This window comes from Pholcus phalangioides, unplaced genomic scaffold (assembly GCF_987345545.1).
Source record: "Pholcus phalangioides strain wild (caught in Gottingen) unplaced genomic scaffold, Ppha-v1.0 ptg000006l_1, whole genome shotgun sequence".
NCBI lineage: Eukaryota > Metazoa > Arthropoda > Arachnida > Araneae > Pholcidae > Pholcus > Pholcus phalangioides.
In genome coordinates this window covers 782,447-804,562 of record NW_028301599.1, presented here as the reverse complement: position 1 = coordinate 804,562, position 22,116 = coordinate 782,447, and the positions used below count along the sequence as shown (strand labels likewise).

Here is a 22,116-nt window from a genome sequence, read left to right as displayed (position 1 = left end):
AATTTTTAATTTATTCTCTGTAAGTTATCGCTATCAAGCCACAAGACTATATAAGAGGTTAGAAGATGTTCTTTACCCCCCCCCCCCACACTAACAACAAACATTTCCATACTTAATATTGTAATCAGCCCGCAGTATTTGCTGTGATGAAACTGCTTTTGCAATGGCCCTCCTACCCTCCTATAGTAAAGGCAAATGTATGACAAAAAAAACTGCTTTACTTCAGTTTTTGATTAATTTCTTTGTTTTAAAATTCTTTTCCTGAGATACTTTCTTAAGGGATCTATGAAACGGATTGCGTACATTAAAAAATATATAGCATTTTGTGATAAAAATTAAACAATTCCATTCTAACACTTCAAAATGGCTGAGTAACAATAATGCAGAATTTTAGCTTAAAGGGGAAAAGCCCCCTTTCAGAATATAATTTAAAAAAAATGAAAATGATTGAACATTTTGAAACCAATTTATCTGAGAAAGAAAAACATTTTTCCATTTTACCAATCCCATTTACCATATGTTCTGTTGGACCAAACAGGATATATGGTTACTGTACTTGCAAACCTGACTTTTTGGATACAGTTTTCGTTTTCTTATTATTATCAGAGACCCAGAGTCTTGATGTTAAGTGCCATGGAATGTATCTATGTTCATTATATGCGAGTCCAACTGTATATCCTATCAAAGAGTTCCTTCTGAATGAGATGAAAGGCTGGACATCCCAGAGTGTCTCCAGTCCTTTAATGTATATTCTATCTACAAAAAACGATAACTCCTTTATAACTACACGTTTCTCTTTCATCCTTTGGGGATTATTATGTAGGCATTTCACTGTATATGAATATTTAATTTCCGAGTTTTTCTGCATAAGATTGGTTGAATAAACCAACTGAAGTTGAGGCACTTAAATTCCTTACACGTTCTCATTGAAAAATGCCGTTACTACAGCATTTGACTACTCACTAGCCTTGATATGTAGAAGCGATGGTCAGCTGCCATAGAAACGTTCCAAAAAATGAGCACATTCAAACATCACCTGTAAAAGGAAATAAAACAGAAAGCAAAACATTGTTCTAGGAATATAAAAAATCAAAACATTTGTATGCATATACAATTCACAAAATCTTTTCATTCTTTGATATAATCAGACATTCTGGTGTGAACCAACCTCAAATTCCCTCTTTTCAAGAAAAAAATACTGTTATGAACACACCAAAGTTTAACATAATGGGGGAGATATAAACATTCAGAACGAAAGACATAACTTGGATACTTTCCTTAATCATTACTTGCTGAACAGTAGCAAGAGATATTTAGAGGTCAAAGTCTTAATCTAAAACAGAGGCATGATAGAAATGACATCAAGATGAGTGTAGATCACATTGTATAACCACAAGACCTTCCCAGCAACTCATTACTCCTCGAGGGGCTGATGCATCAACCTCTCTGAGAGCATGTGAATAAAAAATCATTAAAAGAGTAAGCCATTTAGACTCCGCAAAAAAAATGTAAGTATGTCTTAAATTAGCCTTCAAATACCGAAAATGGTAACAATGTGATAAAATGATGATTTTGTTGTATAATAGATATTTGTTGTACACAAGGGCTAATTAGACATGAATCTGCCCTTTTTTCACATGGATTTGAACACCGATCAATCAAACCATAGGTTCCTACATGCTAAAATTCTGTAGCCAGGCACCAGTTCCTTTTTTTTTGCATAATTCTCATTTATTATAGTAAACTATAAAGTTGTTGATATATTATGTATTTTTTTAACCTTTTTTTTATATTTCAAACACACAACACAATCAGGCGAAAGTACAAAGAACACAGTGAATGTCAATATACAAAACAATACAATGTAGACAAAAAAATTTACACTTTGTGACCTGTTGGGATTTTGCAATTTAAAGATAATGTCATTCTTCACTCTCTATATGAAGGTTTTCCCCAGCTGGCTACTACTTCACCAAACACCAACTCTGGCCATATTGCTATATTGCAATTTAATGCCATTAATGAGATGGGTTGAAAATGAAGGCACTGTCTATTGGTGGTTGTCTCAAGCTCGTCAGGGAAAATATCTTATCTATATCCTCCCACGGGTTCAAACACATTCATTCATTCATTCATTCAAACCGAGCACAACTCCGGTCTATCGCCATAGGCAATTTACTACCGATTGAGTTGTGCCGGAAGTATGAGTGTGTCCCCCCCCCACCAAATACCCCGGGCCACGAAAGCGACTGTATGCATTCAACTGCCTGACACCCTTATTTAATTAAATACTAATTCGCGACTTCCTCCTTCTTCGCCTCGTCCTCATTGGAAGTCGGAGTCGGAGCCTGGATCGTCTGCCTCTTGATCTTCGTTTTCCTGGGTTCAAACACAGCAATCTTCATGGTGGTATAGATGAGCATCTTACCACAATGCCACTCAGGCGCTTCCACAGCTGGCTGACACTCGATATCTGGTGGCAATGTCAGGATTGTAAGCTCTGGCCTGAGTTATGTCTAATCATCCATGTATGGTCCTGTTTGGCACACACACAAGCTCTAAGGAAAAATTGATGTTCATTGCCTTTGTAATCTAGTGGTCTAAGGTGCTCACCTACGGCCAGTGAAGAGGATTTGGGTTCAATTCCCTGCAAGGGCAGTTGAATTTTCTTATTCAACAGATGTTGAATAAGAAATGTTTTCCACATCAGCCAGATGTGGAAAACATTTGTATTTTGCAATCCCTTCCATCAAGTCTAGATGAGGTAAGTAATTTGAAGTTGTTTACAATGCAACAGCATTGGTTATTATATTTCAGTTAGTTATCGACTAAGATATTGTCAATAAGATATTGCAATACTTGCAGTACTGCATTCATTAATCATATAATTGAGAAATTTTCAGGCAGAATAGTGAGATTAGTAGTTTTTGTTTTTGATAAAATTAAAAAAAAAATTTCAAACAGTAAATTTATCTCATTATATTATATCTGCATATAATTTAAGTTTTTATATAATTGAGAGAATGTCTTTTGTGAAATTTGTAACATTAATTGTATCGTTAATGCTATGGAAAATAGTTGAATATTTTTTGTGGCTGTACAGAAGTAGCTTTTTAAAAAGTGTTTCATTTGTTTCTGGGGGTGTGATATATTCTTATGCCTGGCTGAATTTCTATTTTGGCTTTTTTATCAACCAACTATTATTTAATAATGTAAATTTTACAATCCTGTGCATGTAATTTTGTCTAACTGTTAATTTACAGTTAAATTTCAATAAAAATATCTCGATAGATATCTCACTAGAGATAGATTTTCATAGATTAACTATGAAAAAAATATGACACACAAAAGATAATATATTTCTTCACACCATGTTCTACATATGCAATGTCCCCCACCCCCAGATGATTTTTTTAATCAAGTACCTCAACCATGATGAGTGCAATAATCATCAATTCCAATCTGACATGATGCTTGTCATTCATATGGTTACTCAGCAAATCAATCAGTTCCGAACAATAACTCAGTCTTTCATTCATCACCTGAAATGATGGAAGAGGTGGGGAAGAATTCAGTCTCTTAATAGTTACTATAAAATGTGGTTTCAACAACGTGATAGGAAAAAAACTGTCCAGTGGAACTTTGGTTTACTAGCATAATTTGTTCTCTAAACAAGCTTATCATCTGATACACTCATATCAATTCAAACTTCCCTACAAGAAATAATGGAAACTCAAATGATTTGTTCAAAACTGTTCTCCTCTCATCAGCCATGATCCTTTTCAAAGGAAAAGTGCAAGTTGATTTGTTCTAAATTTTGGTATATTTAGTTATTTTTTATATTGAATGATACAAAAGAAAAAAAAACGGGGTGGAGAGTCTTTAATGGGCTTTGTTACATGAATTCCATTTCTGTAGTCAGTGACGTCTTAATGAATGGGCTGAAATCAAACAAGGGTCCCTAAACTATTGAAGGGTTTCATTAATAAATATACATACAATAAATTTTACAATTTAATATTTTGTTGAAATAAAAAATTAAAAAAAAGAGTCCCATAAATGCATGAGTCTGGTCCATTCACGTATTAAGATGACCTTATCCACAGTGAGAGAAAATGAGTCATCAGATTTAAGTTGTGATCACCTGACGCTCAGCAGACAATGTGAATATGAAAAGCCTCACATAGACTAGTACTCATCTGGGTATACATACTGCTCATTTCGAACGAAATATCTTGTTTATCAAGTCAAAATTTGATTAAAATTGTTTTATAAATTTTTGCTCATTTCTTGTGAGACATTGCTCATATATCAAGTCAAAATTAGTTTGGATATTTTTAATCGTTTCGAGATTTGCTCATAAACTAAGTTACTCATAATCCGAAGTTCTACTGTAGGATGTATCATTCTCACAGCTAAACGAGCACTGAAAACAATCTATTATATTTTAAACACACTGATGGATAAAAGACAGAGTTAACAAAAATATAAAAACTACACCGAATATTCAAATTAAAAAGTCAAATTAATTACAGAATAAACTGTCCCATGTCCATCTTTAATAATGATCTCAATCTTTGCAAATGCCATCGAATTAACCACATCTACTTTTTTGGCTTGTTATCCATGGAAAAACAGATGACATATTTAAAAACTGTATCATTATGGTATTCAATACAAAATCTATAAAATTGTCTTATATATTCATATAATTCATCTTAGACCAGAAAAAAACGAATAATTATTCACATAATTTTTTGTATAATGAAACCCTGCTACAATGATACTAAATATAATGATAAATCTTTTTACAATTATATTTTTTCAAATCTTTCTTCGAAATGTCAAACTACTACCTCTCAATATAATGATAATTTCTCTGAAACACTTTTTTTGGTCCACAGAGTATAGTTAAAAATCGAGGTTTCACTATATTAGATATAAACAGGGCTTGTACCTTTGTCCTTTTAGCAATATTCAGATGGTTGTAGGTTTGGTGATAGAGTCGTTCTAAATTTTGTCTATCCCAGTAGAAATCTGGTGTGTCAAGCAAATCTGAGCCCAAGTTGATGACATGCCTAAAATTTTCAAAAATATACATTCATGAGCATCTTGAGAAACAAACAAGACAAGATGTTGTTACAGAGTCAGGGTTGATAAAAAACTGTTTTTTTGGTTTAAACTGTTTTTTGTTTTAAATAGTATTAACATTAAAAACAATAAAATTTCTGAAAATCATTGAAACTTCTAATAATTAAAATAAAATTTTTATTAATGTAATTAACACTATTCCTATATTAATTAATCAATAAATATTTCTTACATTTTAACAAAAACCAACTTTTGCAATTTAATTATTTTTGGCTTAACTCAATGACTTACTTTGTGTTTGAAAATTCTTTTAATGTTATTATTAATCATATAATATAAAGATGTTTTTTTTCCAGTTACTTTTAGTGTACTTAATTAGGAAGCTATTTTGCAAAAGCTATAATAAAAATTAGGTGAATATAATGTATTTAATGAAGCATAAATAATGCAGATTAATTAGCGATGATTTACAATATACAGGGTGATTATAACTAAGGTTCTGATTTCAAAACACTGTAAAAAAAAATGATTGTCAGAATGACTTGAAAATTGACGAATATTCCTGAAGGAATGGAATTTTATTTGGTAAAGGGGGAAAAAATACTCAAAAATGTAAAATTAATGACATCATCCAATACATGGGAAATTTGCTGAAAACGATAGCCAGTCATGGCAAAATGATAACTTAATTATAGCATTGCACGATTTCATAATTCATGAAAACATAATTCATGAAATAACTACAACTTACTCAAGAAATATTAGATATGTTGTTCACCATATTCTGGTTTTGAGGTGAAAGCACAAAAATTCTTGTTCAACAAGAGATCAGAGTATGCCATGGTCATGATGTGGATGCGCTTGCAATTCACCTTTATTAAACCAAACGTGCCCCCACGTTAATATTCCCGAGGAACTTCTAACATATAGGGGACTTGAATTCACCAAATTTTGCAATCCGACCACTGTTCATAACATTTTGAGGTCCCCCCCCCCACAGCCAAAAGTTGCAAGGGTTAAGGTCAGGTGAACTGATGGCCGGCCAGGTGTTTTGTCATCCTTTTATTTTCATTTTCAAAATGGGTCTTCAGCATCTGCTCCACTGGTATTGCAATGTGCATCTTGATAGAAGTTGTTCTATCCACACACGGATGCTGTGGAAGTGCCGAAATGATGTGGTTGTGCAAATAGATTATACTGCTGGCCAAGTATAGCATCATCTACTTGCACTTTTTATTTCTTTTGCAAAGCAAATTTCCATTGCTTCAGGAGTATCCATGCAAATTTTGAAGTCATTCTGACCAGTACTTATTGAATAGTTTTGGAATAAAAACTTTAATTATAATCCCCCTGAATATAGCTGATTATTTTTCATAAATCTGTTACTACTATACAGTAGAACCTTGATTAACTGGGCTTAATGGTGAAAGTATAAAAAAACAGCTATTGAATATTAAGACTGGGAGATATACAGGAGATGTGCTACTTCTTGTGGGAAAGAAAATGAAAATGTCTGTGAGGTAATGCAACTACTAGTACATTAGTCTTTGTTTGTCCTTTAGGGACAGCTGGTGTCTTTACTGGATTATAGGACCACCTGCTCCTAGCATGATGGTGTTACTATTGTTGCTGCTTCTTTGTGAAGGGAAAAAGAAACCCTGTGAGATAATACACCACTACATTTAGATGTGTGATGTAATCCTTATTCATGAATGCTGAGAGATAGAGCATCAGGATATAGCCAAAGTAGAAAATGTGGTAAGAATGAGAAATTCTGGCTTCTGTATATAACTTTAGAAAACAAAGATACTTCATATGAAAAAAATTTCAAATTTCAAATTTCTTTAGGCCTGCTGGAAGGACTTTCCAGTTTCCTACGGCTACATATGTTTGCAGTACAGTCAAACCTCGTTAGTGCGTCACCCGGTTAACACGTCACTCCGCTTACCGGATCACTTTTTGGAAGTCCCAATTATCCTCATGCAGGAATTGGCACAGCTATGGCTTACTCCGTTTAACGAGTCACTCCGCTTATCAAGTCATATTTTTGCTCTCCTAAGAGTGACTCATTAACAAGGTTTCACTGTATTATGTGTGTGTGTTTGTGCATTATATATCGACATTTGCATATTACATGCTCGCATTTGTGTATTATGAGTTTGTATTTGTGTATTATGTGTTTGTATTTGTGTATTATGTGTTTGTATTTGTGCATTATGTGTTTGTATTTGTGTATTATATGAGTGTATTTGTGTAATAAAAAAAAAGTTGTACGATAAACAATCAAATCTTTACTTATTTTTTAAAATTAACAATTAAAAACAAAAACACAGTTGAAAATCATATGTTGCGAGACAAACCTGATGGCACAAACAAGGAAAGCTTATGTACTTTTTGACAGACTAAGATTTATTTAAATTAGTTGGTTTTAACTGAAATTCAAAGAAAATCCTAAAAATGGAATTGTATAGACATCAAGAGAAATTTTTTACCACAGTGTAATATATATTCACCCAACTGAGATTTTACTCATAGAAGGGCTGGACAAATCCTAGGTGCCAGGGCAACTAAAAAATTGATATTGGTATGAAATTTTCTTTGAGTAGTTATTAAATTGCAGACTGAGAGCAACACAACATGTTTGGACTTTTTATAGCAGTGTTATCTGCCACCATAAAAGAGTTTCACTATGCCCTAAAAAAGTCAAAAGCAGCATTATTATGGACCTTTCTTCATGTAAATTTTTTTTTGGCGCCTGAAAAATTGATTATCCAATCAATTCCTTAATCTGTGCTATCAGGGATCTCAGCCACTTTGTTGGGCGTTTTGCCTTTTGTGGTCTTGTATTTGTTCTTACCTTATAGTAGTGCTGTGCATGCTCTTTCCTCACATTTCTTATACTCCCTCGATGTCATTCTGCTAAATCTCTGCATGCTAAAAATTGAAGAAAGTATCCACAAAGCCAAAACTTCCACATCTTTCACCTATTCAGTGAAGATCATAAGCTATTTGTCTGGTTCACCCTGTCACACTGGGCACAAATGCTCCAGTGTGTTTGCTCCAGTACCAAATGTTTCAAACTGCCCTATCAACTAGGATCAGTTGTACATATAGCATTAGCTTTGTCATCCTATTTACAAATGTTTCCAATATGTTAGTGTCACACATGAACAGAAATCTTATTGATCCGAAAAGGTATTTATGCTGATGTATAAAGATTATATCGTTATACAAAGAGAACTACCAGCTCTGAATGCATTGGGGAAAAAAAAATTTACAAATTTTTTTATATGCTTGTATTTTTTGTTTTTTCTCCCAACTCTTATCTATAAGGAAGTGACTATGGACAGGTTGGTCACTGACCGCATACAGAGGTGGAATAGGGGCAATTTTTATACTATGTTTATGGAGCCTATTGTGTGTTCCGAGAAAAGTGCCACGAAGGGAAGTTGGCAGCGAGGTAGCAGTCTATGGAAGTTTTAAAACAAAGTATATGATAATCACATGAGGCACTTGAAAAACAAAAGCAAAGGGCAATCTTTAGACAACTAGGGAAAGAGGGAGAAAGATTGGGGAATATTTAAATTTTTCTCCAGGAATTCTCACATTTTTGAAGGACGAGAAAACAGCCTTTTTCACCAACTATGCCAAATGGCTAGTTGAATATTGCATTGTGTTGTAAAGTGTATAATAATAATCACAGAACAAAATTGATAATTCATTATTAAAATAGTATTATAAAACAAAAATAATAATTCTGCTCTAAAAAAAAAAGAACTTATAGGTTTTTTTTTGTGAATAAAAAAAAAAAATACACACATATATATTATACCTAAGTGCAAAGAGCTCCCCACGTTTCCGAAATACTTGATCTCTTGACATTTTCACCTTTCTCCCATCTTTCATGCTCTAAAGAAAAATATTCGTGATTCTTGATTAACTCATTCACACAAAGTTAAGATACAAAACAAAACTGGGTGAAAACTTAATGCAAGAAGATTAAAATTCATGCTAGCCTATTCATAGTGAACCATCAAAATTACACAATTCTGACATGCCAACATTGGATCACAGCTTGTCTGAAGTGATGAATGTTCAGCTTTGCCATGGTAAGGGGGGTCCCCCAGGACAACATAATCGTAGTACAACAACAAAATTATTACTCAAAAACAATTTTTTTTTTAATTTTAATTCAGAATGCATTAAATACAGACCTCATTCTCATCGGGACCTAAAAGGCTCAGGTCACATGAGCCTCCCCTCTCCTTCCCAAAACAACTTTCTGAAGTTGCTAAGTCCCCTTAATAATTCATTAATATCCAATGCAATCCCAACTTGCATAGTTTGTGGGCTGTATATGCGGACGACTAGAAAACCCTAGAACCCCTCTCCATTTTCTTTGTATCAGAGCTCTTGCGGCACATATGACAAAACATTCTTTCCAAACTAAGTTATGCTAGCTCAACCATGCACTATGGAAATTAAGTCAAGCCTGGACCTGCCACGAAAAACCTGTCCACTCCACCTTGAACAACTCAAAAAACCTGTTTTTAGTCCACAGCGTGGGGGCGGTTTTGATGGAAAACAGGTTTTTGCATGTTTGGGCATTGAGTAGAGCAGTGGATTTGGATGCAGCTTTACGGATTGCTTTCTGTGCACAGGGGAAACAGATAGGCTCTGAGTTTATCTTCTCTCGAACTCTGACATGCATGTACAAACTCGTCGTTACGGTAAAGATTGATGCAATTTAAAAAATATTAAAAATAAGTAAAATGCAAGAAACTAAAACATTTGATTTTTTTAAACTGATTTCCATAATGTCTCTCATAGCTCAGTAGTTTATTGCAACCGTCCGTAGAAACTACAGACAGTTCATAGCAGTTTTGGCAACTCTGCACAATTTAGCTTGATGTCATTCAAGGGGTACAAAAATATTGAATAAAATATAACGAGATAATTTAAATAAAAAAATTCAAATACCCATAATTGAAATAAATGGCTCCAGGTGAATATCAAAAGACAGTTGCATTTACATACAATTATATATATATATATATATATATATATATTCACTCTGCAAGTTCTACACATGGTCAGCACTGCTGTTAATCAGATAACGGACAAGTACTTCGTCCTCCTCAGGTACGGACAAGTACCCTCTTACACAAATAAAATATTTCAGAACCAAAATTTCTTCCATAACAGAATTTTAATGTTCACTGCTCATTAGAATAATATTTGGAACTACTCCCCAAATAATATAATAAAGGGTTTGATAACTTGGTGATGATATATCCTGAAGATAAACTCAAAAAGAAGACATTTTAAATTGTGAGACAAATGCAAATTCAGAATCTGAAAACTACAAAAACTGAAACTGAAATTGCTTAAGTACACAAAATTTCTTAAATTTAAGAATCAAACATTAAATAAATGTTTATAAACTGAAGAACCAAAGCCCTAAGAAAAAGTTAAATATCCAATATTGATGATGTCGGCAAAGCTGTACTAGAATAGTTTCAATATTTTCATGCTCACAAGGGCATTAATCTATGGTACCATGACAGCAAAATAGTTGATAAAATGTCAATTTTTTTTTAATGATGATTGTAAGATGACCGCAAAGGAACAACTAAGTTACATGTTCCAGACATTGCACTGAGATTTGGGTTCTGTGCAACAAATATTCTGCTACAATTTGTAATGAATGGCTTTGGAAAATTTTTTATCCAATGCATAGAGAGTATAGTCTGGTGACCATTTTTGATAGCAATGAAGCTGTTCTGGTTTACCAAGCTATAACAAACAGAGCTGTTGTTGGAAAAAAAGATCCATGAGAAACAAAGATAACTCTAGGCATGAACAAAACAGATGAAGAAACAAAATTTACATCAGCCTCTTATTGGGAAAAAAATTCCTAGATTCGAAAAAAAATACAGAATGAAAAACATTGCTTTTGTGAACAATATAGCAAAGATCATACAACAAAATTTTCATTTCATTAATGTTAAATTTATTTTTCTCTCAAAAGACTTTTTTTTTTACAATCAATGTTTTTTAAATAATAATTATTATTATTAGCTTTTAATACCTAAATGATGTGGCATGTTGATTAGGATGCTGCAAATATAATCTAATTCCCTGCTTAATCTATTATTCTGTCATGGAATTGTTCATATTCATTCAATTAGGGCTCACTGTATATAGCTTTTCAGACTCAAGATTGACATATTGACAATGACACTGTATATAGCTTTTCAGACTCAAGATTGACATATTGACAATGATACTGTATATAGCTTTTCAGACTCAAGATTGACATATTCTTTTTCCCCCTCTTTCCTCTTCACTTCAATATTTTGGCTGGTATATAAAAAACTCCATACAATTTTTTAAATTTCCATTGAGTTTATGTAGAGGCCTTGTTATTTGTTTTACACAATTCAATACATGTCAATATGTCTGAGCCAAAAATATTATCAAGAGACAAAAATCAAGTTTGTAAAAGTTAAGGTGTGTTAAAAAGAACTTTCGGCAAACCAGTGTTTGCATTATGTTAAATAACCATAACACTTCATTGAAAAAACTTACATCAGTTACCCATTCTATACTGTCTCCAAAGCTTTCTAATGAGGCTTCCCAAACTGCTAGTTTCACTGCAATAAATAATAACTCAATTTATATTTTGTCTTATTTCATTAATTACAAGTCTAATTCCTTAACAAAAGTTTCCAAAATATTTAAATCAATGGTTAAATAGTTTGCAAATACAATACATTGTGCACTCTAACAATGCTTTTGAATTATTTTTGGAAGTGCTGGAGCTTTTGTGCATCAAGTGAGCTGTTTTTTTGTATTTGAAAGTTAAATATTTGCTCCCAAATTTTCAGGGATTATTTTTGCTCATAATTTGTATTACTTACGAGACAAGACACATTCTGTATGCCTCAATGCATCACCTATTGCTATAGACTGGCGTATTAATCATCATTGAAACTTAAAAAAATTTAACTCTTAAAGAAAGGATTCTTAGATATTTTGTGTCTAATGATAAAAAAATTATAATCTTACTTATTTTAATGATAAAAAAATTATAATCTTACTTATTTTAATGATAAAAAAATTATAATCTTACTTATTTTAATGATAAAAAAATTATAATCTTACTTATTTTAATGATAAAAAAATTATAATCTTACTTATTTTAATGATAAAAAAATTATAATCTTACTTATTTTAATGATAAAAAAATTATAATCTTACTTATTTTAATGATAAAAAAATTATAATCTTACTTATTTTAATGATAAAAAAATTATAATCTTACTTATTTTAATGATAAAAAAATTATAATCTTACTTATTTTAATGATAAAAAAATTATAATCTTACTTATTTTAATGATAAAAAAATTATAATCTTACTTATTTTAATGATAAAAAAATTATAATCTTACTTATTTTAATGATAAAAAAATTATAATCTTACTTATTTTAATGATAAAAAAATTATAATCTTACTTATTTTAATGATAAAAGAATTATAATCTTGTTAAATTTCTAATGAAAACCCTGCCTATTTCAATGCCCTTCAAAGACAATAACTTGCTGTGAGAAATTAGAGAGAGAGAGAGATAGTGTATAATTGTAATCACTGATTTCAATATAATTTTACCCACAAAATATCTTTTTGCATCCCTGGCTGATCTCACTACACTCCAACGTGCTGCAGCTGAAGATTTACTATCTTGGAATCATAATGAAAACCAGAATTTAAGTATTCCATTCATAATATAATTTTGAATGCTCTATAATATAGAGAGCAATCAATCAACCATTTTACATATGAATATTAAATGCTTTACGAGCTGGCATAGGTGACCAAATCCAATAATGAAATTGTCATTTTCTTATATCAAAGGAAAATACAAGATACTTGCCAGAAAGAGCCATAGCATTGGAAAATGCATAGGACTCCAATCTTGAATCAGCATTTGACTTCAAAAGAATCTGCCCATTAGAAAATCTTGTTTCACCCCTAATAGATCAAACAATAAAGATTATAACAAGCAATACCGAAATCACTCAAAGAAGTATCAACCAGGAGATTTTAAGATCAAGTTGAATTTAACCCTTTGATTACTGATGGTACTATAAAATACCACCTTCTTTTTAACCCAGTAACATCCCTTACATAAGTTGTTGGTATTTTGAAGTATAAAGGCTATATAACTACTTCACGATTGTTAGGTGACAGTACAAGTGTAGGACAACTAGTTTTTCAAAAATATGTTAATTAATAAAATTCAGTTAGATGTTTCATCCCTGTAAAAGTGTTTACTGCATCATACTTTTGTTTAATGCAGTAAAACACTGCTTTCACAAAATGTTCCCTACACATGTATGAAAAAATCTATAACAGTGGAATAAATAAAATACAGTGAAACTCCTCTAAGACAGCCATTCAGTGTTCCACAAAAAAGTGGCCGTTTGTGGAGGTGACCACTGAACAGAGGTTGTATGACAAGAGAAACACATTTTGGGGTCGTGCCACTAAAAAATCTTATGCTCAATTTATTTGCAATGATTAAGAAATATATACATGTACAATGAAACCTTGTTACATGATAAATCCCTCTTCAACAGTATTTTTTCAAATATTGTTTGTAATATAGTCTGTAATGTTATACTACAAACTTTTCTCTTTATAATGATATTCTTTACTCTCTTTGATTTTATAAACAATATTTTTCTAGGAAAATTTTTAAACTGCCACAATGTTTATTACTTTTACTTTTCACTAGAAATATTCTTCAGTATATTTTTCAACTCATCTCACATGTTTCAGTGATTCCGAGAATGTCTAATAATATTGGTATCTGGCATCACCTAATCACAGAAAGTGTTCTGTATCGCTTCTTTTTGTGTGATCGACCATAGTATATTACAATAAACCCCTTTACAGGGGAAATCCAAATGTAACTGAATTTCTTTATCAGCTAAAAAATTTAAATTTTTTGTGGCTAATAAATACTCAAAAACACATTTTTTGGTTAACTAAGAACGTTGTATTAGAAAAGTTGCCAACGACAGCATAAATTTTTAGACACGTGATGATAATGTCACTTCTCGATATGACAATTCCTCTACAAATATATTTTTCTTGGTCCAGTATCATTACGTATATTGAGGATACACTGTATTTTATACAGAACTTGAAATACCAGATCATCCAATCAATTCCATAATCTGCATTATCCGGGATCTATCCTTTCCTTATAGCAAATGTATATCCTTTTTCCTCACGTTTCTTTTCCTCCCTCACTGTTCTACTGAATCTGTGTGTGTTAAAAAGTGAAGAAAGTATCTGCAGAGCAAAACTTCCATATCCTTTACCTATTCAGTAAAGGTCATAGGTTATTTGTCTGGTTTATCCTGTCACCCCAGGAGCAAATTTTTGAACTATCTTATCAACTAGCAGCAAGCAATGATTTAGCATTAGTCCTTGTCATCCTATTTCCAACTTTATAGTGTCCCACATGAACAGAACATCCAATTGACCAGAAAAGATATTTATGCTTATGTATAAAGATTATAAGGTTATTATACAAAGAGAACTACCAGCTCTGAATGTATTGGGAAGAAAAAAACACACAAAAACTTGTTTTTTAAACTCTTGTCTATAAGGAAGTGGCAGTGGACAGGTTGGCTGCTGACCGCTTTCAGAGGTGGCTGCGAAACAGGGGTGATTTTTGTATTATGTCTATGGAGCCCATTGTTCATTCTGAATAAAACTTGCAGCAAAGGGAAGTTGGCCAGGGAATAGGGTGGTAACCTATATAAGTTTCACTGTATATAATACGACATATTTGATTTAGTATTTTTTATTTTTATTGTAAGCGCATAGTGCTGATGAAACTTTACACCAGTTTAATTAAATAATTGTGTACTAGATCATTTTTTCCAAAAAAATATTTTTTTTGTTAGGCCCTAACAGGTCCTAATTAGAAGTGTAATGACCTACAATTAATGAATAAACCCCAGGACTCAACCACCAGGCTCATCCCATTCCAGAGATGTCTTTTAGCCCATTTTCATGGCAGTCTGGAACAAAGTATGTGTACATAACAGTGTAAGTGTCAGGATTTAAACTGAATGAAAAATTCCTTTCAAAAAAAAACCAAAATGAGGGGAAAAGCTTTAGCAAAATGCTACAATGCTAATGTAATGATTGATGGTTGGATGTCTACTCATTTCGTACCTCTTGTATGCATTTTTGCAAGAGTGGGTACTACTTCTTTCGCATTCGTCAATTTTTGTTCACATTTTTTGCAAAAAATGTGACCATAGGTTAAACCCTGGTGAGTGTATATCCAGTGTTGCGTCTGATTTTCTAGTGCTGCCATCTATGTATCGAATTGTGAGTGAAGTGTAATGACTGAATATTTGTACTGTTGTATGCATGTTGCTCTCTGTGGAGAGACTTTTCAACAGAGAGAGATGACCACTCGACCACTGCCTCCGACCAAGAGAACAAGAAAAAAAGGTGTACAAGTGAATAGCATTATTCATCTATATCTTTGACCAGGAGTGCTGATAATCATCTTATAAGTGAAGGAAACAGTGTGAGAGATTACTGTATTTATGAAACGTGAATAAAAGCTAGGTGTACAATTTCTTCTATACAACAGATAAACAATGCATTCCAGTGTTTAATTTTTTTTTTCAGGAACACTTCATTTGAATATATAATGATAAATAATACAATTGAATTACAATAATAATTACAATAATACAATTCAATTTTTATTACCATAATTTTATTTCTAGCATTCGTAAGTTTTTTTTTTTTAATTCAACAATTATGGGTTGTATAAGGCAGATCAATAATCCCACTAACTTCTAAAAACGACATATAGACTGGTTCAATTAGTGGTCTAAATTATTTTTGTATACATGAGTTTTTTTGTTTTTACTTCACTGTACAAAAAATTAGTCCAAAGAAGAAAACACATGGCTACTTACTCTATGTACTTGTACTCTAAATCTTCTTTTTCATCAAGAACTAAATTTTCATCATAAGAATCAGTTTGAAATGGCTTCAGAAAATTCATAATGGACTTTTGCTGCGGAAAAAAAAGGGGAATAAAATTTAACAAAATATAATGTCATAATAATGGAGACTATATACATGCAAAAAACCATTGCTCTATGCCTGAAGTTTATTACAGGCCTATGGTTGTTATGGCAGTGTCACATGGCCTGTCAGCCATGTGACACTGATGGCCATGACACTGACAGGCCATGTGATATCATTAGATAATCATTTGTTCAATTCTTCATATTATTCGATCATGCTGAAGTTATTCTTCTTGTTAGCATTACGCCACAATATTATTTCTACATCTCCGGTGAACTTCAACTCACACTCTTATTCCTCTGAATAGTAACACTGCTTAGTACTGATTTTGTTCTAAAAGGTATTACAGTGATTTCAGGATGATTTTTGGCACTGATTTCCAATCTAGTATTGGTTTTTTTCAGATTAGCTATAGTTTTTAAGATAAAGTGAAAACTAAATTTCAGAGGTAATAAGCAGCATACAATCCCATTGTTGAGATAAGCATTATCTCAAAAACTAGAGCCAATTCAGTAAAACTAACGCAAGTTTTGAAATTAGCAATCACAATATACCCTAAACTATAAAATTTCCCTATATCTTTTAGTAAAATAAACTAAAATTTCCCTAAGAACATGAAAAAAATAATTTTTTTGTTGAGCAGTGTAATTATATGCTAAATCAATCTCATATTATAGAAAAAATTTTCATCTTACACCCCTTGTCAAAACCCATTGCACCATGCCTATGTAGATGAGCAGCTAAATGCAGAGTGAATTCCCATGCAATTCAGTGCTCACAGCATCAATGTATTTTACTAAGTTATCTAGTACAGACCTATCAGGTCAAATGAAAATCTTTCATTTTATTCATTCTCTTATATGTGATAATGAACATAGGTCTGCATAATATATCTTAAAGGTGGTAACATAATGTTTGCATGTATTATAAACTACATAAATCATGCAATACATGCTTTTCTGTTTCACAATGAATATATTGTATTACAATTTTTAAATTATGGTATTCTATCAGCAGAAAATGTAGGATGGAAAATTTACCTCCAGAAATGGTACATTCCAGAAAACAATGGAACCTTCACTGAAATATAAAAAGAAATATGATGAAATTAATGTAACAAAGTGCAAATATAGAGAGATGCATAATGCAGAGTAAAAATATTTCAAACTGATGAACGTATTACAATCTTTCTTGCTATAAATAAAGCTCACCTAAAAATGTAGATGTGTCTGGGTTCGTTTTCAACTTGATACCTTGCTGTGACATGCAATGCACCATCTAAATCCTCTGGGAGCTCAAGTTGCTGATAGAGTCCTTGTTTTTCAAGTTCAACTGCAATGAGAGGAATGGTGAATTCTTCAGCACAGCTATAAGCCACTGCCATAAACATTTCCTAAAATAAGATTTAATAAATAACTCCAAAGAAGAATAGTCAGAGAAAAATCTTCACAATCTTGGAAATAGCATATAAAAACAATCAATAATACAAGTGATAACGATACTCAAGGGGCAAAAGGAATTTGTAGTCATTAAAAAGTTATTATCAGGGCTGGACAAATCCCAAAAAAATCTAGGTGACAAAAAATGTTTTACTCAAAAAAGGTCTAAAATAATGCTTCTTTTGACTTTTTCAGGCCAGTGAACCCTCTTTTAAATGCTGCTATAAATTTGAAACATTTTGTGCTGCTCTCAAGCTGCAATTTAGTAACTACAGGAAGAAAAATTTTAGGCTCCAATTCCATTGTTTTAGTTGCTGCAGCAACCTGGTGCTGGGATCTGTCTAGTCCTGGTTACTGTTATAGATTAAATATATTAAAACTATGAAAATTGTACATCCGGACCAGACACTAATATAGTGATACCTTGGCTAATGAAGATAATTAGTTCTGGAATCACATTTGTTAGCAAAAATCTTAAACCAAAATGCAATTTCCCATATGCTTGTATGGCCCAGAATTTGCAGCTTCATAAAACACAAAGAAGTGTGGTTAAAAGGACAAAAATTGACCATAAGAATAAAATGAGCAGCTTCACGATTGGATAAATGAGAATTTACAAGATGATGAATACTGAAGATCTTTTTATTTTACACTATGTACACACTCCAGTTTGGTTTATAGGTGTCCCCATCCATCTGTGAGTGTATTAGCTCATTTTTCTGCCTTATGTATGCAGATGGAAATTATCACTAAGAATGTTCGTGGGGGGGGGGGTATGATTTTAAAGAACAAAATATGTAAATTGATAAACATGTAATTCTAGCTAGACCAAGAACATCACATTACCTAGGGGACCATGGTACTGTTAAGATGGCTCTGTACATACACACACCTCAACACTGGAGTATAGCGGAAACATGAGCCTGAAGAAACAAATGCCACCAGGTTCCGATCACTTATGCAATTTTGAACCTACCCAAAAAATGGAAGTCACAGTCTCAGACTATATCTATCTCCTCAATACTATTTTACCACACACCAATTCTGATCATATATCACACAATTCAGCAATTTATTACCAATAGAGTCGAGCCAGAAATGAAGCCACCCTCGATCAATGGTCACCTCAGGACTGAAAGAAATTGTTATCAACGTTCTTTCTCTGGGATTGAATCTGCAGACCTGATGGAAACCTTCAGTGGTAGATGAGCATCTTACCCCCCTGCCACTAGGGCAAAAACCATAACTGGGAACATCGCACAGCGGAAGTATGCATGGTATGGTGCCAGCTTGACACAGCAGAAAACAAGTGTTTTTGATCTTACATCACACACATTATTATACAGCACAAGTTTCATGACAAAAATATTTTACCTTTTCTCTGAAGTCATTAACAATACTCAGTGAAGTGCATGTAAATACAATTACTGATAAATAGGCTAAATGTTACAGAAAATGGGATTAAGACCTTGTCACTTTTATCCTTCCCTATAGTGGTTTTCTTTCTTGGAAGCCTCTTCTTTGATTGGAGTACAGATATATTTTGCTGTATGCCAATTTTATCTGCAGTTTCTACTGTACAATATTGTCTGTGGCATTTCCAACAGGAGAAATCATTGGCAGCAAAGAAGTTCCGCGCATGTTTGACTGGCACAGCTCGGAAGAAAATTCCTGTAAAAAAAAATAATTAAACCCAGGTTCCTAGTGGTCCAATACACATTTGGACAAAGAAATGATGATTCATGAAAGAAGGAATCATTTTACTGTTAAATTTCAATAATATTTAATCCAACAAAAATCATAAAAACAGTTTCCATTTCAAACACACAAATATAAAAAATTATTTAAATTATTATGATACAAAAATTCAATTGGCATAGGAAGAAAAAATATATTGTATAAATTACGAATTCAGATCCGAATAAATCCGAAATTCTGTGTTGGAATTTATTGACATTAAATAGGGGAAAATCTCTTTAAATGCTAAATTACCTTATCGCCCTAAATAGTTTCCTAATTTTATCTGTTTCCCATATCCAATATTACAATTTAAAATGTGGTAAGAACTCCTTTCCTACCTTTTTCTCCATCCTCATCGTGGTCGTATATCCCCAACGCCTGATGGTAGTTACATTCGAAGTCTGTAAAACAACCGCTCAAAAACTCATTTTTGACCTTTTTCTTAACTTGCACTAATCAATCTGCTCGAATTTTTCAAAAAAAAAAAAAAAAACCTTCCAACAGTAAAGTTTTGAGGGGCACCAGCCCCCCTTTTCCCATTGGTAGTCCGGCTTCAAAGAAAGATCGTTCTATTCGGTGATGAGGATTACGTAGGTAGAAATTAGTATAAAAATTAACATCATTGGTCAGGTTCACCCCCTACGATCTTTTGAAGCATATAGGAAGAAAACTTTTTTTTCTGTGGGGGTTTGTAAAAAAAAAAGGAAAGAAGAGAGAGCAAAGAAAATCAGAAAAGACACATATTCACACGGTAGGGAGTCTCCCGCATCTTATGATAGCGATGGCTATCGATGCCATAGCAAAATGTAACGTGACCCCGTAGCGATCACTGGTATAGAAAGCTGAAATTGGGATAGAACCCAATAGCATTAAAGAGGGGTTTTTTTTTTTTTGTCTTAGTGTATCGTACTGCTACTACTACACCATACATGTACCTCATCCATATTCCTTTACGGAACCTCTAACGAATTGGTACGTGTTGGAATGTGCATGTATGTGTAGTGAAACCTGACGTGAAGTTTGCTTCTGTGTAATGCTTGTTATGCTTAGTGCTGCCATCTACCTTTTTTCTAACTATGAGTGAAGTGTAATGATTGAATAAGTGTATCATTGTAGGCCTGTTGCTCTCTGTGACGAGACTTTAATTGGAAGATCGACTCGCATTTGCATCTCGAAGTTGGGAACCACCGGAAACCAACTTCAGCTGACCACCACTACAGCAACGGTGGGGTTCCAACCCGGATCCTCGCGATTCAAGTCTGTTACTATAACCACTCGACCACCGCAGCGGCAGTGTATCATACTGTTTTTCCCAGCACGCTACATTGTTTTCCTGTTAAAATATGTCTTTTCAGATTTGTTTGATCAGGTTATACATTTTTTTAGGATGGCACAAAGTTACATACCCTTCAGAAAGTCGTAAAATCAGGCATCATGGTTATGTTTATTTTCACTTTGCTTCTCTGCTCCTACTAGATTTTACTAATTCACCAAACACCAACTCTGGCCACATCGTTATATTGCCATTTATTGCCATTAATAGGATGGATTGGAAATGAAGGCACTGCCTATCTGTGGTCGCATCAAGCTCGTTAGGAAAAATATCTTATCTATATCCTCCCTTAGATTTGAACCTAGGACCATAACAGCAGCATGAAACCATGACGGCATGCCACATGACAACTGTTGAAGCTGGTTGAAGTGGAAGGGTTTGGGAAGCATTTTCCTTGTATACTCTAGGTCTTTTATTTACATTGGAGACATACACCAACGCCTATATCATTGTTGAACACGTGCACCCATTTATGGCAACAATGTTTCCTGATGATGATGGCTATTTCCAGCAGGACAATGCACCCTCCCCCGACTGAAAATATCAACTCTGTTTTTATCACAACCGGAAACATGGCAATATTATTTCACTAAGCAGGATTAAAGTCATAGCAGACAGAGAACGCAGTACAATCAAGTAAAAGCAGGCAAGAACAGCGAAAATGAACAAACGTTTCGGAGGTGCCACAGTTGGCGATTTTCTGAATGGGTCTAAATTGCATGCTACCCGCTTGGACATCGTCGAAAAAGACACTGGCTCATAGCTAGTGAATTTATTTTTATGGCTAATGAATTTATTTTTTAAATTACACGGCCATGCTTTCGGACGCTTTTCTCACCAAAGAAAAAAAAAATCGCCAAAAGGGATTATACAGCACCTGTACCATACTATATTCTGTCCCGTTAAAAACACTGCTCAAAACCATATTTTAACAAATCAAAAGAAAATACGCATTTAAATGCTTCAGCATTACTTACTACGGTTCGAGATGTCAAACATGGAGACATTCCTACAGCTTCGCGAAAAAAGCTTGGACACCGTCGAAAAGAGACACTGGCTCATGGCTATTAAATAATGAATTTACTTTCTTAAATTACCCGCTTATGACATGCTTTTATTTAATTAATTTCAATCAACTTCCCGCCACCTGCATTTTCTACTAGGAAACACGTTGAAAATGTAAATATTGGGTACGTTGCCAAAATCTGATACGAAATAAGATAAGCTAGAAGATAGAAGCAAAAAAAATATATGGCCGAACTGTCTGAATTTAAAATTCAAATTATTCAAAAAATTATTCAAATTATTCAAATCTGATTTGTTTAAATTTCAAATTAATATAAAATGTGAGATTTTCACACCATTGGTTAAATGA

The 22,116-nt window shown here is 33.0% G+C and overlaps 1 protein-coding gene across 1 annotated transcript; it reads right to left on the bottom strand.

Annotated features, from left to right (window-relative positions):
• Window positions 1-76: 76 nt before the first annotated feature.
• Window positions 77-21,948, bottom strand: LOC149085640 (required for meiotic nuclear division protein 1 homolog). The gene is made up of 11 exons (XM_089232445.1): window positions 21,719-21,948; window positions 19,137-19,339; window positions 17,441-17,622; window positions 17,270-17,309; window positions 16,115-16,215; window positions 13,030-13,127; window positions 11,683-11,747; window positions 8,924-9,000; window positions 4,958-5,078; window positions 3,426-3,542; window positions 77-1,036 (listed from the first exon to the last, which is right to left on the bottom strand). The coding sequence occupies exons 1-11, from the start codon at window positions 21,801-21,803 to the stop codon at window positions 989-991; spliced, it is 1,137 nt and encodes a 378-aa protein (XP_089088571.1). The 5' UTR covers window positions 21,804-21,948; the 3' UTR covers window positions 77-988.
• Window positions 21,949-22,116: the final 168 nt, after the last annotated feature.